At 43.2% G+C, this 21054-nt stretch overlaps 1 protein-coding gene across 1 annotated transcript in view; it reads left to right on the top strand.

The window, feature by feature from the left end:
• The window catches only part of LOC126235351 (uncharacterized), a 178396-nt gene that overhangs the window by 31159 nt on the left and 126183 nt on the right, over positions 1–21054 (top strand). The window contains exon 2 of the mRNA XM_049944074.1: positions 13748–14076. Within this exon, the coding sequence (XP_049800031.1) occupies positions 13748–14076 (329 nt within the window). The remainder of the gene's footprint in view (positions 1–13747; positions 14077–21054) is intronic.

The following is a 21054-nucleotide window of genomic DNA, read 5'->3' as shown; positions in this document are numbered from 1 at the left end:
AGTCACCTTTATTTCCCCATGAACAAGGTGTGACATGTTCATTTCATTTGCTTTCCTGATTTTAATGCAAAGCCTTTGAGTGTAATTTAAGCAAATGTTTGCTTGTGGAGCCTCTTCAAGTGAGATGCCCTGTATAACTTAGCCTACAAATTATTTCACTTTCCACTTGCGAAAATGGGACACTAATATAAAAAATATAACTTAATTTCATATTGACATGTGAAGCATCAGATAGTGTTTTGATGCATTATTTGTACAAGATGTGTCTGAAAATTCAGTGAATGGCCTCAGAAAATCAAGGAAACTAGGAATTCAGACAACAAATTCCTTTACTAGCCTTCACAGTAATTACAAAGACTTCTGATATCAACTGTAAAGGTGCTGAAAACCATCAGCAAACGCTTCTTATGAAATCGCTCGAAGAAGCATGGTTACAACGAAGCTGGACACACGCAAAATCTGCAAGTGTTCATGAACACCAACGCATACACTCCCTTCGCTTACCTTCAACTCTTCTGCTCTAACTCTCATAGACAGGTGCCGATTATCCGCAAGCATCCGTTGCGCTCGTCTCATTGCAAAATGGAGCAATGTTTTAACATGAAGTTTTGCTTCCAGTCACGGGAAATGGCAATGGAGATTCACAGAATGTTAGTACACGAATAGGGTGTCAAAGCAGTAAGTAAAATGTATGTGTTCGAGTACTTTAAAAACTTTAAAGACAAACAGGATGGTGTCGTGGATGAGCCGCATTTGGGTCAACATGCAAAGTTCCAGACAACATCGAACGAGTACGACAGATGCTTACGGATGAGCGGCGACTGTCTTTGAGAATGAGTTGAAGAAGGCATTATTGTTTATGAACGTTGTGGATATCCAAAAACATGTGACCACAGTGCTACAAGCGATTCCACAAGAAGTGTTTGCTGACAATTTTCAACAACTTTACAACAGATGCCGGAAGTTCACTGTACATAAATTGTGATTTCTTTGAAGAATAGTAAAGGTATTTTGTCTGTAACTCTTGTTTCCTTTATTTTGCGAGACCATTCACCTAACTTTTCAGAAGCATCATGTATATTAGATGTGCAGAAAACTCGTCACTGTATCAAAATAACAAATAAATTAGCCTCTGACTGCAACGATAATTTATTTGGAATTTCAGCTCATCACACAACTGCACTCCTACGTTCATCTTGATGGAAAGTATAAATATCATCAATAAAGAGTTAAATTTCAGAAAATTTCGCATGAAAGTAATTGAAAATTGGAAAATGTTATGTTGTCTCGTTGTCACTGTAGGTTTGTGTCATGGCAAGCCAGAAGAGGATGTTGTTGGTGACCAGTATTGTCTTCCTGTAATACAAAACCACGCATATATTAACAGCGTTCTTAGGGTTCTTTACTAACCAGAACAAGAAGCTACTTATCTTAAGCTGGTTGTTGTGGTACAAGCTCTTATTTATTTATTTATTTATTGTTCCGTGGGACCACATTTAGGAGAAGTCTCCATGGTCATGGAACGAGTCAATACATGAAATTATAACACGATTGTAGAAACAGAATGAAATGAAATATAAGAAACATATTCATGCGACAAGTCGTTAGTTTAAATAAAGAAAATCAAGAATGTAACACTGGAATTTGCTTAATTTTTTAGCTCTTCCAGGAGCTCCTCGACAGAATAGAAGGAGTGAGCCATGAGGAAACTCTTCAGTTTAGACTTAAAAGTGTTTGGGCTACTGCTAAGGTTTTTGAGTTCTTGTGGTAGCTTATTGAAAATGGATGCAGCAGAATACTGCACTCCTTTCTGCACAAGAGTCAAGGAAGTGCATTCCACATGCAGATTTGATTTCTGCCTAGTATTAACTGAGTGAAAGCTGCTAACTCTTGGGAATAAGCTAATATTGCTAACAACAAACGACATTAAAGAAAATACATACTGTGAGGGCAATGTCAAAATTCCCAGACTATTGAATAGGGGTCGACAAGAGGTTTTCGAACTTACACCATACATAGCTCGAACAGCCCGTTTTTGAGCCAAAAATACCCTTTTTGAATCAGAAGAATTACCCCAAAAAATAATACCATATGACATAAGCGTATGAAAATATGCGAAGTATACTACTTTTCGTGTTGAAATGTCACTTATTTCAGATACTGTTCTAATGGTAAATAAAGCGGCATTTAGTTTCTGAACAAGATCCTGAACATGGGCTTTCCACAACAACTTACTATCTATCCATACGCCCAGGAACTTAAACTGTTCCGTCTCGCTTATAACATGCCCATCCTGTCTGATTAAAATGTCAGTTCTTGTTGAATTGTGAGTTAGAAACTGTAAAAACTGAGTCTTACTGTGATTTAGCATCAAATTATTTTCCACAAGCCACGAACTTATATCATGAACTACATTATTTGATAATGTTTCAATATTACACACAAGATCCTTCACTACCAAGGTGGTGTCATCAGCAGACAGAAATATTTTTGAATCACCTGTAATACTAGAAGGCATATCATTTATATAAATAAGAAACAGCAGTGGCCCCAGCACTGACCCTTGGGGAACGCCCCATTTAACAGTGCCCCATTGGGACTGAACATCATTACCACTCTCAATATTGCGGAGGATTACCTTCTGCTTTCTGTTCTTAAAGTAGGAGGCGAACCAATTGTAAGCTACTCCCCTTACTCCATAATGTTCCAACTTCTGCAGTAATATTTTGTGGTCAACACAGTCAAAAGCCTTCGTTAAATCGAAGAAAACACCTAACGTTCGCAACCTTTTATTTAATCCGTCCAAAACCTCACAGAGAAAAGAGACTATAGCATTTTCAGTTGTTAAGCCATTTCTAAAACCAAACTGTACATTTGCCAGCAAATTATGTGAATTTAAATGCTGCAGTAACCTTGTATATACAACCTTCTCGATAACTTTAGCAAACACCGATGGAATAGAAATAGGTCTATAGTTGTCAACATTATCCCTGTCTCCCTTTTATGTAATCATCCACGTTAGCCTCTGCTGGTGAAGTACAAGTCCCACTATGTACACTACTCTGGTCGTTAGTTATTGACCGAGCTACAAGCTGAGCTAACTGCGACTGCGACTGGGCTGTAACTGAAGACTCAACTGGGTGATTCACTTACGCCAGCACAGAAAATATGGGCAAAATTTGTATGTATACAAATGAAAAGTAAAACACAAATTTGTGTGTGATACGAAATAAAAATACTCTATTACAAGGGCCATTCAATAATTAATGCAACGATTTTATTTCTCAACCAGTTTCAGTTGGAAAAAATATGGAATTTGTTGTGGGACATCATGAAATATTCCCATTTCAGCCCCTTTAGTTTCAAGAGTTCCGATTGGCTGCACTACATGTAGCCTTCAAAATAGCCTCTGTAATGGAGGTGCATTCCAATCAGAGAGCTGTTACTGAATTCATTTTGACCAAATAGCAGAGTATCACATATACCGGGTGACAATTATTGAACTATATGAAATGAAATCGTTATAACTTCTGAATGGCTTGTGTTAGGACTTTCAAACTGCACTGTTGGCTGTGGGCCCTGTTGGGAATCAGTGTGCAAATGCATGGTTTGGCTTAGTGATGAAGCCCCCTTTCATATGGATGGGTTCATCAATAAGAAAAACTGGCGCATTTTGGGGACTGAAAATCCGCATTTCGCAATCGAGAAGTCTCTTCACCCTCAGTGGGTGACTGTTCAGTGTGCAAGGTCCAGTCAAGGAAAAATCGGTGCAATATTCCTTGATGGCACGGTGACTACTGAATGGTGCGTGAATGTTTTGGAAGAAGATTTCATCCCCATTATCCAAAGTGACCTTGATTTCGACAAGATGTGGTTTATCCAAGATGGAGCTCGACCCCACCAAAGCAGGAGAGTGTTTGATGTCCTGGAGGAAGACATTGGGGTCCGTATTCTGGCTCTGGGGTACCCATAGGCCACTGGTATGGGCCCCGATTGGCCGCCATATTCTCCAAATCTGAACACAGCTGACTCCTTTTTGTGGGGCTATATTAAAGACAAGGTGTCCAGGAGTACAGCAATAATGCCAAAACCATTAGTGAGCTGAAACCAGACATTCAAGAGGTCATCAACAGCATCGATGCTCCAACATTTCATCAGATCACGCACAATTTCGCTATTCGTCTGCACCTCATTATCGCCAATGGTGGCAGGCATATTGAATATGTCATAACCTAAATCCAAATATCTGTAGTGACATTTACATGATGAATAAAGTTTGTACAGGGCGTAGTTTGTAAGTAATTTACGTTTTTTTCATATAGTTCAATAATTGTCACCCTGTACTCAGGAAACTTGCAGAATGTCTGCAGATACCTGACAGTGAACAAAAGCACGGTGAGTCGTAAGGTGAGGAGTTTGTCATCATCACAACAAGGTCGCGCAAATCTGTCCGATCTTCCACAAGCCAACTGGCCGCACACAGCTGTGACTCTTGCAATGTTGGAAATGCGGACACTCTCATTCAAGAAGATCGACTGATCACAATTAAACACCTCGCTGCTCAATTGGACGTCCCTTTTGGTAGTCCTGACACGCTAGTCGACCAATTGGGGTGGTCAAGATTGTGTGCCCACTGTGTTCCTCACTGTATAACAGGAGACCATAAAGATCAACAAAGTACCATCTGTGAGGAATTGCTTGTGCGTTACGGGGCCGATTGTGACATTTTTTTCAAACATCGTCACAGGCGATGAAACATAGGTTCATCACTTCGAATCTGAATCAAAACAGAAATCGATTGGGTGGCGCCATACCATCTCTCCTTCGAAGGAAAAGTACAAAGTTGCATCCCAGCCGGGAAAGTCATGACGACGGTCTTCTCGGACTCTGAAGGGATTATCCTGTTTGATGTCTTTCCCCATGACGCAATGTTCAACCATGAAGCTGCTGTGTTGCCCTCTGGAAATTGAAAAAAGTTCAACGTGCTCGTCGCCACAAAAAAGCAAACGAACTTTTCATTCTCCATGAAAACTCACGCCTTCACACAAGTCTGCTCACTCGAGAGGAGCTCGTCAAGCTTCATTGGACTGTTTTGCTTCATCCACCATACAGCCTGGTTGTCGCACCTTCCGATTTCCATCTGTCTGGGCCGAGGGAGGATGCATTTCGCTGGAAGCAGTACGTGTATGTGGGGGAGATTATTGACGTTGGCTCCAACGTCGACAAGTGGAGTGGTACCACGCGGGCATACAGGCCCTCCCAGTAAGGTGGCGTAAAGCCGTCAAACTGAACGGAGATTATGTTGAAAAATAGGGTTTAGTAACCAAAAGAGTGTGGAATAATATAGTGTATTGGAATCATGGGTGAAACCAACCTGCTTTCAGAAAAAAATTTCTTGCATTACTTATTGAACACCCCTCGCAACAAAGTGATGTGAGGACGACACCTTACTCACAAATGTAACATGTAATGTGCTCAAGTAGTACTGTATTTCTTGTTAAGGTGGGTCTTAGGTGAAATGGTTCACATTTCAAATACGTCTGCGCTAACCAGGACAATATTTGACAGTGAACTAAAGGCTCGTCTGAGGACACAGATTTACTTGGACGTTTTGGCTTCTATTATGGTAACTTTCACGCGTGTCAGTTTTCGCTACTAATTATGATCCTTCCCGTATACAAATTTTACACATGAGCGCCCCTCTTAGCTTGGCACCTCAAGCGGCCATTTGTATTGCTAGGGCCTTAGAAGTACCGAGACAGAACGTGGTAGGAATTCTATAGGGCTCTGACGCGCTGTTCAGTTTTATCTGTTTGTGGTGATGTGTAGTCCGCCCCGATAGCTGAGTGGTCAGCGCGATGGTCTGTCGCCCCCATGGGCCCGAGTTCGAGTCCCCACTTGGTCGGAGATTTTCTCCGTTCAGGGACTGGGTGTTGTCCTCATTATCACTTCATCATCACCAGTGGAAGGCAACGGGAAACCACCACTGGAATCACTTCCCTAGACGCTCATACGGAGGATCTCCCTGACGAGGCTTCACCATGACAAGACCTGCCATAAGGCATAACACAAAGTTATTAAGTAGGTTATGTGTATTCGATCCATTTTGAATGAAAAACGCACGATACAGGTGTAATATTGCACAATATTTATTATTTTACAGACCAAGTTTTACGAAGACAAGTATTCGTGGCTGTGAAATTTTTGTCCGATCAAAGGTTTTAACATTTTGCATCTACAGCATAAACAAGGGAGCCGAAGTATTTGGTGTTTCAAGAGGCACTGTATCGCAGATTTATACCGCATAGTTGGAAAGTGGAGAAACGTCACCCGCAATGTCACAATGCTAGCGGAAGTATATGTTGACTGCTCATGACAGACCGTCATTGAAGAGAATTGTGATGAAAAATAAAGAGGATGACAGTTCTAAAGGTCAATGCAGGACTGAATGTCGCAGTCGGGAAGCCTGTTAGCACCAAAACAACAGGAAGTGAGCTCCATAACCTGGGAATTGCAGGTCGAGATGGAATTACAAAGCCACACATCAATTACGCAAACGCCCATAGCAGCAACAACAGGTGTCGGCGCCATAAACCCTGGACTAGAGCTAAGAAAGAACGTTATTTGGTCGGATGACTCTCGCTTCGTACTGTTTCCTACTTCTGGCCGAGTTTATGTACGCAAGAGTGAAACATGGCAAGGGTGTGCTGATGTTTGGACACCCATGTGCTGGTGTTCCATGGGCCCGATGGTTACCCTGCGAAGTCACATTACTGCCAAGGATTTCGTGACAATTTTGGCTGATCAGGTCCATCTCTTGGTTCTCGTATAGTATTTGTTCTCCAGTGGTGACGCCTTGTTCCAAGACGACGTGCCAGACTGGTTTTATGAGCACGGAGATGAAATGGAGCAATTACTCTGGCCATCGGAGCCATTATTGAGCTCTATTGGTCTGCTTTGGAAACAAGGGTCCGTGATCTCTATCCACCTCCATCATCTGAACGTGCCACTATTTAGCAGGAAGGATAATAACTTACAAGATTGGCTTGAAAACGATATAAGACTTGTACTTATCCATTCCGAGACGATTGAGTGCTGTTCTGAACGCCAACTTGTTTCTTACACGGTATCCGGAATGATAATGCGGTTCTGGGTGTTTCCGTATCTTTGTCCACCCCCTGTATTTTATTAAAGCTAAATAGTTTCACACCGCATTTTTACTGAAATAGTAGCTCTCGTTGTAGTGCTAATCAAACATTAACAACTACCGTCTTTGGAAAGCAACTGAGGGAGATATACTGTAGATGCACTATTTTAAAATCTTTGATGCAAAACAAATATTTTACAGCCTCACATATTTATCTTTGGAACTGTTGACGTCGTAAAAGCTTTAAACTGGGTTGTAAAACAATAAATATTGTAGAATACTACACAAGTGTCAGGTGTTTCTTGATTCATAATGTATACAATACAAGGGGCGTTAAATAAATAATGCAACACATTTTTTTTCTGAGAGCAGGTTGGCCCTACTCAGGATTCCAATTCACCATATTATTTCCCACTCTTTGGCTACAAACCCCCTATTTTTCAAGTACTCTCCGTTCAATGTGACGGCCTTAATCCACCTTACTCGGAGAACCTGTGTCCCCGCACGGTACCACTCTATTGTTCTCTACTGGTCGACGTCGGGGCCAGCGCCTTACTACATCAATAACTTCCCCATCACCCATGTACTGCTTCCCACGGACTGCATTCTTGATTGGACCAAACAGATCGGAAGAAATCGGAAGGTGGATGAGAAAGAATAGTCCGATGAAGTTTTGTTAGCGCCTCTCAGGTATGCAGACTTTTGTGTGGCCTTGCATTGTCATGGAGAAGTTCGTTTGCATTTTTGGGGCGACAAGCACGCTGATGTATGTGTATACCAGTCAGATTCCTCTCAGAGTATGCTGATAAAATAGCTCCATATTTAACAATTATATACAACCACTCGCTCACAGAACGATCCGTACCTAAAGACTGGAAAATTGCTCAAGTCACACCAATACCCAAAAAGGGAAGTAGGAGTAATCCGCTGAATTACAAGCCTATATCACTAACGTCGATTTGCAGTGGGGTTTTGGAACATATACTGTATTCGAACATTATGAAGTACCTCGAAGAAAGCGACTTATTGCCACATAGTCAGCACGGATACAGAAAATATCGTTCTTGTGAAACACAACTATCACTTTATACTCATGAAGTAATGAATTCTATCGACAGGGGATGTCAAATTGACTCCATATTTTTAGATTTCCAGAAGGCTTTCGACACCGTTCCTCACAAGCGTCTTCTAACCAAACCGCGTGACTAAGGAATATCGCCTCAGTTGTGCTACTGGATTCGTGATTTCCTGTCAGGAAGGTCACAGTTCGTAGTAACAGACGGAAAGTCATCGAGTAAAACAGAAGTAATATCCGGCGTTCCCCGAGGAAGTGTTATAGGCCCTATATTGTTCCTGATCTATTCAGGGTGTTACAAAAAGGTACGGCCAAACTTTCAGGAAACATTCCTCACACACAAATAAAGAAAAGATGTTATGTGGACATGTGTCCGAAAACGCTTAATTTCCATGTTAGAGCTCATTTTAGTTTCGTCAGTATGTACTGTACTTCCTCGATTCACCGCCAGTTGGCCCAATTGAAGGAAGGTAATGTTGACTTCGCTGCTTGTGTTGACATGCGACTCATTGCTCTACAGTACTAGCATCAAGCTCATCAGTACGTAGCATCAACAGATTAGTGTTCACCACGAACGTGGTTTTGCAGTCAGTGCAATGTTTACAAATGCGGAGTTGGCAGATGCCCATTTGATGTATGGATTAGCACGGGGCAATAGCCGTGGCGCGGTACGTTTGTATCGAGACAGATTTCCACAGCGAAGGTGCCCCGACAGGAAGACGTTCGAAGCAATTGATCGGCGTCTTAGGGAGCACGGAACATTCCAGCCTATGACTCGCGACTGGGGAAGACCTAGAACGACGAGGACACCTGCAATGGACGAGGCAATTCTTCGTGCAGTTGACGATAACCCTAATGTCAGCGTCGGAGAAGTTGCTGCTGTACAAGGTAACGTTGACCACGTCACTGTATGGAGAGTGCTACGGGAGAACCAGTTGTTTCCGTACCATGTACAGCGTGTGCTGGCACTATCAGCAGCTGATTGGCCTCCACGGGTACACTTCTGCGAATGGTTCATCCAACAATGTGTCAAGCCTCATTTCAGTGCAAACGTTCTCTTTACGGATGAGGCTTCATTCCAACGTGATCAAATTGTAAATTTTCACGATCAACATGTGTGGGCTGACGAGAATCCGCACGCAATTGTGCAATCACGTCATCGACACAGATGTTCTGTGAACGTTTGGGCAGGCATTGTTGGTGATGTCTTGATTGGGCCCCATGTTCTTCCACCTACGCTCAATGGAGCCAGTTATCGTGATTTCATACGGGATACTCTACCTGAGCTGCTAGAACATGTGCCTTTACAAGTACGACACAACATGTGGTTCATGCACGATGGAGCTCCTGCACATTTCAGTCGAAGTGTTCGTACGCTTCTCAACAACAGATTCGGTGACCGATGAATTGGTAGAGGCGGACCAATTCCATGGCCTCCACGCTCTCCTGACCTCAACCCTCTTCACTTTCATTTATGGGAGCATTTGAAAACTCTTGTCTACGCAAGCCCGGTACCAAATGTAGAGACTCTTCGTGCTCGTATTGTGGACGGCTGTGATACAATACGCCATTCTCCAGGGCTGCATCAGCGCAACAGGGATTCCATGCGACGGAGGGTGGATGCATGTATCCTCGCTAACAGAGGACATTTTGAACATTTCCTGTAACAAAGTGTTTGAAGTCACGCTGGTACGTTCTGTTGCTGTGTGTTTCCATTCCATGATTAATGTGATTTGAAGAGAAGTAATGAAATGAGCTCTAACATGGAAAGTAAGCGTTTCCGGCGACATGTCCACATAACATATTTTCTTTCTTTGTGTGTGAGGAATGTTTCCTGAAAGTCTGGCCGTACCTTTTTGTAACACCCTGTATAAACGACATAGGAGACAATCTGACTAGCCGTCTTAGATTGTTTGCAGATGATGCTGTCATTTATCGTCTTGTAAAGGCATCAGATGATCAAAACGACTTGCAAAATGATTTAGATAAGATATCTGTATTGTGCGAAAAGGGACAATTGACCATAAATAAAGAAAAGTGTGAAGTTATTCACATGAGTACTAAAAGAAATCAGCTAAATTTCGATTACGCGATAAGTCACACAAATTTGAAGGCTGTAAATTCAGCTAAATACTTAGGAATTACAGCTACAAAAAACCTAAATTGGAACGATCACATAGGTAATATTGTGGGTAGAGCAAACCAAAGACTGCGATTCATTGGCAGAACACTTAGAAGGTGCAACAGATCTACCAAAGAGACTGCTTACACCACGCTTGTCCGCCCTATTCTGGAGTATTGCTGTGCGGTGTGGGATTCGCATCAGGTGGGACTGATTGGATGACATCGAAAAAGTACAGAGGAGGGCAGCTCGTTTCGTATTATCGCGAAATAGAGGAGCTGGTGTCACAGACATGATACGTGAATTGGAGTGGCAATCATTAAAACAAAGGCGTTTTTCGTTGCGATAGGATCTTCTCATGAAATTTGAATCACCAGTTTTCTCTTCCGATTGCGAAAACATTCTATTGCTACCCACCTACATAGGAAGAAATGATCATCACCATAAAATAAGAGAAATCAGGGCTCGCGCAGAAAAATTTAAGTGCTCGTTTTTCCCGCGTGCCGTTCGAGAGTGGAACGGTAGGGAGACAGCTTGAAAGTGGTTCATTGAACCCTCTGCTAGGCACTTTATAGTGAATAGCAGAGTAATCACGTAGATGTAGATGATGTCGTTCTTCAATTTCCTGAGAGTAGCACAGTACACTTCAAAGTTGGTCGTTGGATCACGAGGGAGGACCTAAAACTGGATAACGCTTTCAGAGTCCCAGAAGACCGGCTGAGGATGCGGCTTTGAACTTTTCATTCGAAAGAGAAGTGGTGTGGCGCCACTCCCTGGATTTCCGTTTTGATCCCGATTCGAAGTGATGAACCCATCTTTCATCGCCTGTGACGAGGTTTGACAAAATGGTTCAAATGGCTCTGAGCACTATGGGACTTAACTTCTGAGGTCATCAGTCCCCTATAACTTAGAACTACTTAAACCTAACTAACCTAAGGACATCACACACATCCATGCCCGAGGCAGGATTCGAACCTGCGACCGTAGTGGTCGCGCGGTTCCAGGTTGTAGTGCCTAGTACCGCTCGGCCACTCCTGCCGGCTGAAGTTTGACAAAAATTTGTCACAACCAGCCTCGTAACACGTAAGCAATTCCTCACAGATGGTCCTTTGTTGATCTTTATGGTCTTCTTTTGGGTGGTGAGGAAACCAGTGGGTACACAAACTCGACCACCCCAACTGATCGACTAGTGTGTCAGCACTACCAAAAGGGACCGTCCAATTGAACAGCAAGGTGTTTAATTGTGATCAGTTGTTCTAATGTGTGTGAAATCTTATGGGACTTAACTGCTAAGGTCATCAGTCCCTAAGCTTACAGACTAGTTAAACTAAATTATCCTAAGGACAAACACACACACCCATGCCCGAGGGAGGACTCGAACCTCCGCCGGGACCAGCCACACAGTGCATGACTGCAGCGCCCTAGACCGCTCGGCTAATCCCGCGCGGCTCGAATGACAGTGTCCGCACGTTCCAACATTGCGAGAGTCACAACTAGTCTGCGGCCGGTCGGTACGCGGAAGGTCGGACAGATTTGCGCCACCATGTTGCGATGATGACAGACGCCTCACTCAGCGACTCTCCGTGCTTTTGTTCACCGCCAGGTCTCTGTAGACATTTTGCAAGCGCATACGAATATTTGCTATGCCTTCATTTTTCACCAAAAGAAATTCAGTGACAGCTGAACGCACCTCCGTTACAGAAGCCATTTTCAAGGCTTCGTATAGCACCGCCACCTATAAAAACTTAATGAAAATACATGTGCTGAAACGGGAATATTCCATGATGTCCAAGGACAAATTCTACATTTTTTCAACCGAAATTGGCCGAGAAAAAAAGTGTTTCATTATTTTTTTATTTTTTGTTATTTTTTCATTTTTTTCTTCATTTCTTTTTTGTCTTATTTTTATTTTTCTTTTCTTTCTTTTGTTCTTTTTTTCTGTTTTTACTTTTTTCTTTTTTTCTTTTTTATTATTTATCCGATGTTTTTTAACTTCGGTGATCGGACGAGAACCGGTGTATTTTTTTAATTTTTTGTTTTTTTCTCTTTCTTCGTTTTTTTACATACTCTCCAAGTGGAACCGCATCCTATTACTCACTTACTCTCTCTTTCTGACTTTCCTTCTTTTTTCCCCCTAATATATATATATATATATATATATATATATATATAGAGAGAGAGAGAGAGAGAGAGAGAGAGAGAGAGAGAGAGGTGGACATATAACAAATATACACAGATACGTGGAGACTGATTCTATTTCACCACCTTATGCTAACTATATATCAATACTTATCTTTGCTACAACAACACATAAGACGCAAGAATGAGATCGATGTGTGAATCGTCGAACCTCGATTGCAAGACTAAATGTACAATTGAGGGAAATAAGAGGAGCTCGCACACGTTTTCACAAGGGAAATTAAGTGTAGATGGTTCAAATGGCTCTGAGCACTATGGGACTCAACCGCTGAGGCCATAAGTCCCCTAGAACTTAGAACTACTTAAATCTAACTAACCTAAGGACAACACACACATCCATGCCCGAGGCAGGATTCGAACCTGCGACCGTAGCGGTCGCGCGGTTCCAGACTGTAGCGCCAGAACCGCTCGGCCACCAGCGGCCGGCATTAAGTGTAGAGTAGTTTCGCATATGCATGATGCAATCTAACTGATAAGAAATTGGCAAAATATTCATGGTGTTTTTCACTGTTTTTGATCTTAGAATATTGTTCCCAAATGTAAGTCAAAAAGGCGAGTCCATCGTGAATTTGCCGATAGATGAGGGCGTAGACAGTATGGGCCAACAACCACACAGCAGTATTGTGTTTTGCACGCGGGAAACATTTAAAGTCCGGTACAATGACACTGTCAACAGAGACGTGTACCGGCGTAGTTCGAGTAATGAGAGTTATCATTGACTGGCAAGTCCTCCACACATCGGAAACATGACATTGCAGGCTGTGTTCTTTGGTGTCAGGCACGCCACACCTGCCACAGTTGGGGGAGGCGAGAACCTGAATATCGGCTAAACGCTGATTGGTGGGCAGTGTGTTGTTAACAAGTTTGTACCACAACGCAGACACATCGGACGACAGAACACTGTTATTGATATTTGACCACACTTGCTTCCAGTTTACAGTAGGTAGGCGAACTTCCAGTTTATTAAGCGGAGGTTGTCCCATCAATTGGAAATAGTGTTGCTGTGCTGTCCTGGTTGGTTGAACGCCCGTCGTATTCTACCAATAACCAACGGAACAGATGATTCGTTTTGGTTCTAGAAGACGAAAGTGATCGATATCGTGAAGTTTTCGACTTAGCCTATCGGTGATTTGATGTATGAGGAGAGCGCCGAGGTCGGTCCTGCCGAGGCCGGAAGATTGCTGAGGAGCCGCGACCGCAGCAGCGGGCAGCTCTGGCCTCGGCGTCGTCGCCGACCCGGCCGCGTCTTTCCTGCGGCGCGCGCTCGCTTCCTGCGGCAGCGCCCGGCGCCCACCGCCGTCGCCTTCCGCTTTCCGGGGCAGTCACTCGCGCGCGCCGCCTCACACGCTCAACCTGGCTGGCGCTGCACCGGCGCCCGCGCCTCACCTCACCATCACCTCAGCTCTGCACACCTCCACTGTCGGCGTCGCCATGCCGTCCTCTGCCTTGCCGCTGCTGTTGCTGCTCCACATACTGACGGTCGCCGTCTCGCCGTCCGGACACTTGCACAGAAAGGACTCTCATCGGAGCAAGGTAAGGGACCACGATACCCAGCGTGCTTGCCGGTTTATACAGGTTGGCGCACGAAAAATGCCTTCTCTGCACGATAGCAATCGAGATACTATCGAAGACAGTGCTGCCAAAGCAGAGTTACTAAACACAGCCTTCCGAAATGCCTTCAGAAAAGAAGACGAAGTAAATATTCCAGAATTCGAATCGAGAACAGCTGCTAACATGAGTAACGTAGAAGTAAATATCCTTAATAAAAGCAAGTCTTCTGGTCCAGACTGTATACCAATTAGGTTCCTTTCGGAATGTGCTGATGCATTAGCTCCATACTTAACAATCATATACATCCGTTCGCTCGACGAAAAATCCGTACCCAAAGACTGGAAAGTTGCACCCGTCACACGAATATTCAAGAAAGGTAGTAGGAGTAATCCACTAAATTACATGCCCATATCGTTATCGTAGATACGCAGCAGGATCTTAGAACATATATTGTGTTCCAACATTATGAATTACCTCGAAGCAAACGGTCTATTGACACACAGTCAACATGGGTTTAGAAAACATCGTTCCTGTGAAACACAACTACCTCTCTATTCACACGAAGTGTTGAGTGCTATTGACAAGGAATTTCAGATCGATTCCGTATTTCTGGATTTCCAGAAGGCTTTTCACGCTGTACCACACAAGCAGCTCGTAGTGAAATTGCGTTATTATGGAATATCGTCTCAGTTATGTGACTGGATTTGTGATTTCCTATCAGTTCGTGGTAATTGACGGAAAGTCATCGAGTAAAACAGAAGTGATTTCTGGCGTTCCCCATGGTAGTGTTATAGGCCCTTTGCTGTTCCTTATCTATATTAACGATTTTGGAGACAATCTGAGCAGCCGTCTTCGGTTGTTTTCAGATGACGCTATTGTTTATCGACTAATAAAGTCATCAGAAGACCAAAACAAACTGCAAAACGATTTAGGAAAAAAACATCTGAATGGCGCGAAAAGTGGCAGTTGACCCTAAATAACGAAAAGTGTGAGGTCATCCACATGAGTGCTAAGAGGAACTCGTTAAACTTCGGTTACATGATAAATCAGTCTAATCTAAAAGCCGTAAATTCAACTAAATACCTAGGTATTACAATTACGAACAACTTAAATTGTAAGGAACACATAGAAAATGTTGTGGGAAAGGCTAACCAAAGACTGCGTTTTATTGGCAGGACACTTAGAAAATGTAACTGGTCTACTAAGGAGACTGCCTACACTACGCGTATCCGTCCTCTTTTAGAATACTACTGGGCGGTGTGGGATGCTTACCAGATGGGACTGACGGAGTACATCGAAAAAGTTCAAAGAAAGGCAGCACGTTTTGTATTATCGCGAAATATGGGAGAGAATGTTACAGCAATGATACAGGATATGGGCTGGACATCATTAAAAGAAAGGCGTTTTTTGTTTCGACGGAATCTTCTCACGAAACTCCAATTACCAACTTTCTCCTCCGAATGCAAAAATGTTTTGTTGACACTGACCTACATAGGGAGGAACGATCACCAAGATAAAATAAGGGAAATCAGAGCTCGTACGGAAAGATATAAGTGTTCATTCTTTCCGCGCGCTACACGAGATTGGAATAATAGAGAATTGTGAAGGTGGTTCGATGAACCCTCTGCCAGGCACTTAAATGTGATGTGCAGAGTATCCATGTAGATGTAAACATGTAGATGTAGAGAAACAGGCCCTTAAATACACACGGCTCAAAAAAAAATGGTTCAAATGGCTCTGAGCACTATGGGACTCAACTGCTGAGGTCATTAGTCCCCTAGAACTTAGAACTAGTTAAACCTAACTAACCTAAGGACATCACAAACATCCATGCCCGAGGCAGGATTCGAACCTGCGACCGTAGCGGCCTTGCGGTTCCAGACGGCAGCGCCTTTAACCGCACGGCCACTTCGGACACACGGCTCGCCAGTTACGCACGAATCAATCCGCAAGGCTGACTCGCGTAAAGTTGACAGGTCGCATCATTTTGTTGAACCACAGCATACGCCATACGCATGTTTATTGGTGCGGCGCGGGGAGGAAGCGGGGGGGGGGGGGGGGGGGGCTGCGGCTACTGTGCGTAAAATTCCTCAAAGATTCTCATATACGAGGCGTGTTGGACGTGCTAAGATATCTCAATAATTTTATTTTTACATGAAAGCCTGTACCTTAATCTACTTTTCTATATAATTTCCGTCAATATTGAGCCACTGTCATAACGTTGTACTAGTTTTTGAATACCCTCCTCATAGAAGTCTGCCTCCTGAATTGTTAACCACTGTTTTGACTTCGTTATCGTCTTGAAGACGCTGACCGCCTAGGTGTTTCTTCAAGTGCAGGAACAGATGGTAGTCACTGGACGCAAGATCGGGGCTGTACGGAGTATGATCTAGAGTTTCCCATCGAAAAGATGTGATGAGATCTTTGGTCTGATTCGCCACATGCGGATGGGCATTGTCTTGCAGCAAAACGATGCCCTTCCTCAACTTCCATGGACTGTTGCTTTGATTCTGCTGTGACGTAGGCCACCCATGTAGGCCCGTAAAAATTTGGCTTAAGAAATCATCACCGTCGTTGTGGTACCGCTCAAGGAAAGTCAATGCACTGTCTAAACGTTTGGTTTTGTGCACATCCGTCAACATTTTCGGTACCCAACGTGCGCACAATTTTCTGTAATTCAAGTGCTCGGTCACAATGCCATACAAAACACTACGAGAAACATTTGGAAAGTTATCCCGCCAGGAAAAAATCTAAAGCGTCTGTTTTCTCTCACCTTATTGTCCACTTCCTGCACCAAACTCATTAACGACCGAAGGACGCCCACTCCATTGGTCATCATGCACATTTGTGCGGCCATCTTTAAATGCTCTCACCCACTTTCTTACCATTCCATCTCTCACAATGTTTTCTCCGTAAACTGCACAGATCTCACGATGAATATCGATCACTTTTAGACCTTTAGCACTAAGAAATCTTATAACAGCCCGTACTTCACAGTCGGCGGGACTCACGATTATTGGAGGCATCTTAAACACTCAGTACACAACGTAAACAAGGAAGAATCAGACTGTAATGGCGTCAGTGCGTAGATTAAGGTACAAGCTTTCACGGAAAATTAAAATTATTGAAATATCTTAGCACGTCTTTTTTTTTAATTTCAAAACGGTACTTACTTAAAAAACACGCCTCGTACATAGCAGGGTTTACTGCTGTTTCAAAAAATATGGGACCCACGATCATCGTAGTTGACAAGGCACAAAACACTCCGATTTTTTCACCGTGAAGACGTTCGTTAATCGTATAGGGAAGGGGTCGGAAATTGTAGATGAGGTCCGGATACTTTTGAAAATTTTTATCGATGTCCAGAAGAAAAACCTCATATTCCGAACACGTTTTTTATTTTAATTTTCACTCACAAGATATGAAATACAACACATAGGCATATTTGTATTAAAAAATCAATGGGAGAAATTACAAGTGCGATGTTGAGCCAGTTTCTTAAATTTAGGTTCACGTGGGGAGCAGCGTATGCGAACGGTGGCTTCAAGGTGAGCGGCAGTTAATCTTGAGCGATACTTCATCTTCAAAAAATCCAGTTTGGGAACTGGAATTTCGTAAGTAAATGTGGAGCCAAACGAAGCATCCAGGTATATGGCTAATTTTTTTGCAATGTTCTTATTTTTCTGGGACATGCCTACTTCAAAATTCTTCAGGGGATGTGGTTATAAGTTTGCTAGGAAATGTCTTCCTGCGAGTCTGTTATCTCCATTTGGAGTAAAGGCTTTGAAAGGCAGAACAACTTCGTAGCCACATCCGTCCATTCTGCCACTGAAGAAACTTCAAAAGGCGATTTTAAGAACTGCGACAGCTTCTCTGTCTCCAAAAAGTCTTCGAAACTTTCTTCTTAAGATTTGACATAAAATTTGAGAATACTGAAATGTCTGTTTCAGAATTACTTTTATATTCAAAGATATCCAGCTTGCGACGGAAAGAGGAGACACTTTTATCGGATCACATATTAATTTCCCACTTCCTTGTAGCGCGGTATTCAGCGCATTTAAATGTTTCAGAATCTCTTTCAAGAAAGCCACAAGTAGCGTACTGCGTTGCTTTGCTAGGAACTCCAAATGGTTTCTCGGTTCTTGTGAATCCTAGTTTTCTAAGGACGTTACATCATCTTTTATTAGCATCAGAAAGAAACTTTTTGAACTGTCTCCGCTGAAGAGAAGAACGGGACCTCATAAAATTAATCAACTTGATCAATCTGCCCATTGCTTCTTTCAGAGCCAGACTAAGTTTTCCACAAAGGGATGCCTGATGAATTATGCACTGATAAGATAATAGCCCACCATTCTTATCTTTGATTCTCTTTAGTAGTCCTTCTTCTTTGCTGATTATCGCTGGGGCTAAAAAAATGGTTCAAATTGTTCTGAGCACTATGGGACTTAACATCTGTGGTCATCAGTCCCCTAGAACTTAGAACTACTTAAACCTAACTAACCTAAGGACATCACACACATCCATGCCCGAGGCAGGATTCGAACCTGCGACCGTAGCAGTACTACGGTCGCAGGTTCGAATCCTGCCTCGCGCTTGGATGTGTGTGATGTCCTTAGGTTAGTTAGGTTCAAGTAGGGGACTGCTGACCTCAGAAGTTAAGTCCCATAGTGCTCAGAGCCATTTGAGCCATTTGAACGAGCATAAAGAATGGTGTTTAAATGAATGTGCTTTCTCTGATTTAATATAGGTTTCAGAGGTTGCCAGAGAGTGAAATCGATTTATAAAATTTTCTTGTTCATTAAATAAAATTCTTGTGTTGGATTCGTTTGTTCAGATCATTTATGTGGATTGACATAACATGCTGCGCCGGCCGACCAGCTTGCTCCCTTCCGTCCCCGCTCTTCAGCACACTCTCCTGCTTAGCTACTATGTATTTAATCTACCCAAAACTAACCATTAAGAATCCTAATTATTCGGAAGTTAATTGTACACTACTAAATACGCCCAAACGAAGTGTTATCTACAGAAAAGTATTTTTTTAAATAATTTGAGTACATAATTTATACTTTCAAAATAATTCTGGCAGGCCAGTTTTTGATCGATCGCGGTTCGGACCTGGACCGCGGTCCGCCAGTTGCCGACTGCTGGTATAGGGATTGTTTGTTGACCAGTACCTGGTGTTCCGGGAGTTCACGTGTCCTGTCGGATGGAACCAGGCTTCATCACTACAGCAGCGAATCCAACATTCCACTCTCACTTGTTTGACATAGTATTTCACACGTTTTGCGTTATCACTTCTTAAATACATGCCATTTTGCAGAGCTTCATCCCTATATGGTGTAAAACGCGCTATCAAGACCTACGCGAAATGTTCACTTGGTGCGACAGTTCGCGTGTCGACTTCTTTGGACGCTGGATCATTCTTTCTCTAATATCCACGATCACAGCAGGATTCTTTTTTTGCGTTTGCAACTGACCCTGTAGCACGGCACTTTGTCACCAAATCCTGAATGCCGCTCTTCGTTGGTATTGCAACGTCAGGAAACTTGTTTGCAAAAATGTTCCGCGTTCCCTTAAAGGAACCGGTTGACATGCACGCCTCCATTACTGCGAATTCTTTCTGGAAGAGCATAAATTTCGCTGAGACATTTGCTTCACACGTGTCAACCAAGTCGCAACGGCTTTCGAACTAACAAAGCAAACCGTAGCCGCAACAGCTTGGAAACAACAGATGACAATTGGCGGGCGACAGTGTGTTGTCTAGCACTCGCGGTCTGTTCTTCGTGTGCCACCAAGTATATATAACAGGATGAACAGAACTCCACCGACAAACTTCTGAGTATGTTGGTATAAACGATCCACGGTCACCGGCGGCTCGTTACAGAGCAATAATGTAACTGTGATTTATTCGGTTTGTTATCGCAATCTTGACAGCCTTGTAATGCTTAACTATGTGGTTGCCGTCGGTGTGGCAACAGCTCAGCGTAGCATTGTTTTCCCGCTCCCCATTGCATTCACTGAGCCCGTACACAAGGCGCCTATCGGTGTGTATCACTATTAACACACAACTGACACTGCCGGAAAACAAAACCCTACACTAAACCGAGCACTACTAAATGCAAACTTGAGGGCAACGAGTTAAAGAGGGCGTTACTGTTTCCAGAATGAGATTTTCACTCTGCCAGTCGAGTCTGCAGGTTAAAACTGTGTGCCCGTCCGAAACTCGAAGGCGGGGCCTTTACCTTTCGCGGGCAAGTAATTTACCGGCAGGGCTGACAAAGCACTACTTACGACCCGTCCTCACAGATTTACTTCCGCCAGTAGCTCGTCTCCTAGCTTCAGTTCGTGAGTTTTGCTTCGGGAGCTCAGTCGGTAGACCACTTGCCTGTGAAAGGCAAAGATACCGAGTTCGAGTCTCGGTCCAGCACATAGTTTTAATTTGCCTGGAAGTTTCGGCATTACTGTAGTCAACAACATGTACCATGAGCGAATAGAAACAAGACAACTAGACACACAAATTAACGTCAACATTTCCACTGTTGGGCACTATTTCTGTGCAATATAAATACGAAGTTAATTACGGCAAGAAACCAAACGAAATGCTATAATTGTGTAACGAGCCGCCGGAGACAATGGGTCTCTTATACCAAAATGCTCAGAAAGTATTCCTGAACAACTTATGAAAGTTTGTTGGTCGAGCTCTGGATCACACAGATGTCTCTCCAAAGAGTCGTCAGGAGCATTTTCTCTGCCGATTCGGCTGATACTTGCAGTTTAGTTTCTGGAATGTGTATCTAGTGTTAGCCCAAACAAAATTGTACGTCGGTCTCTGTTTATTCTTTTCACTATCAAATTCCTGAACGGTGCATAAGTGCTACTACACCTAAAGGCCGAGATGATCTGTTCCAAGTAACAGTCCTCACGAAACGTTGAACGCATTTAAACGACTAAGCAACTGAA

The sequence above is a fragment of the Schistocerca nitens genome, chromosome 2 (assembly GCF_023898315.1).
Source record: "Schistocerca nitens isolate TAMUIC-IGC-003100 chromosome 2, iqSchNite1.1, whole genome shotgun sequence".
Lineage (NCBI taxonomy): Eukaryota > Metazoa > Arthropoda > Insecta > Orthoptera > Acrididae > Schistocerca > Schistocerca nitens.
The sequence above is the reverse complement of the archived record's forward strand: the minus strand, read 5'-3'. Positions and strand labels throughout refer to the sequence as shown.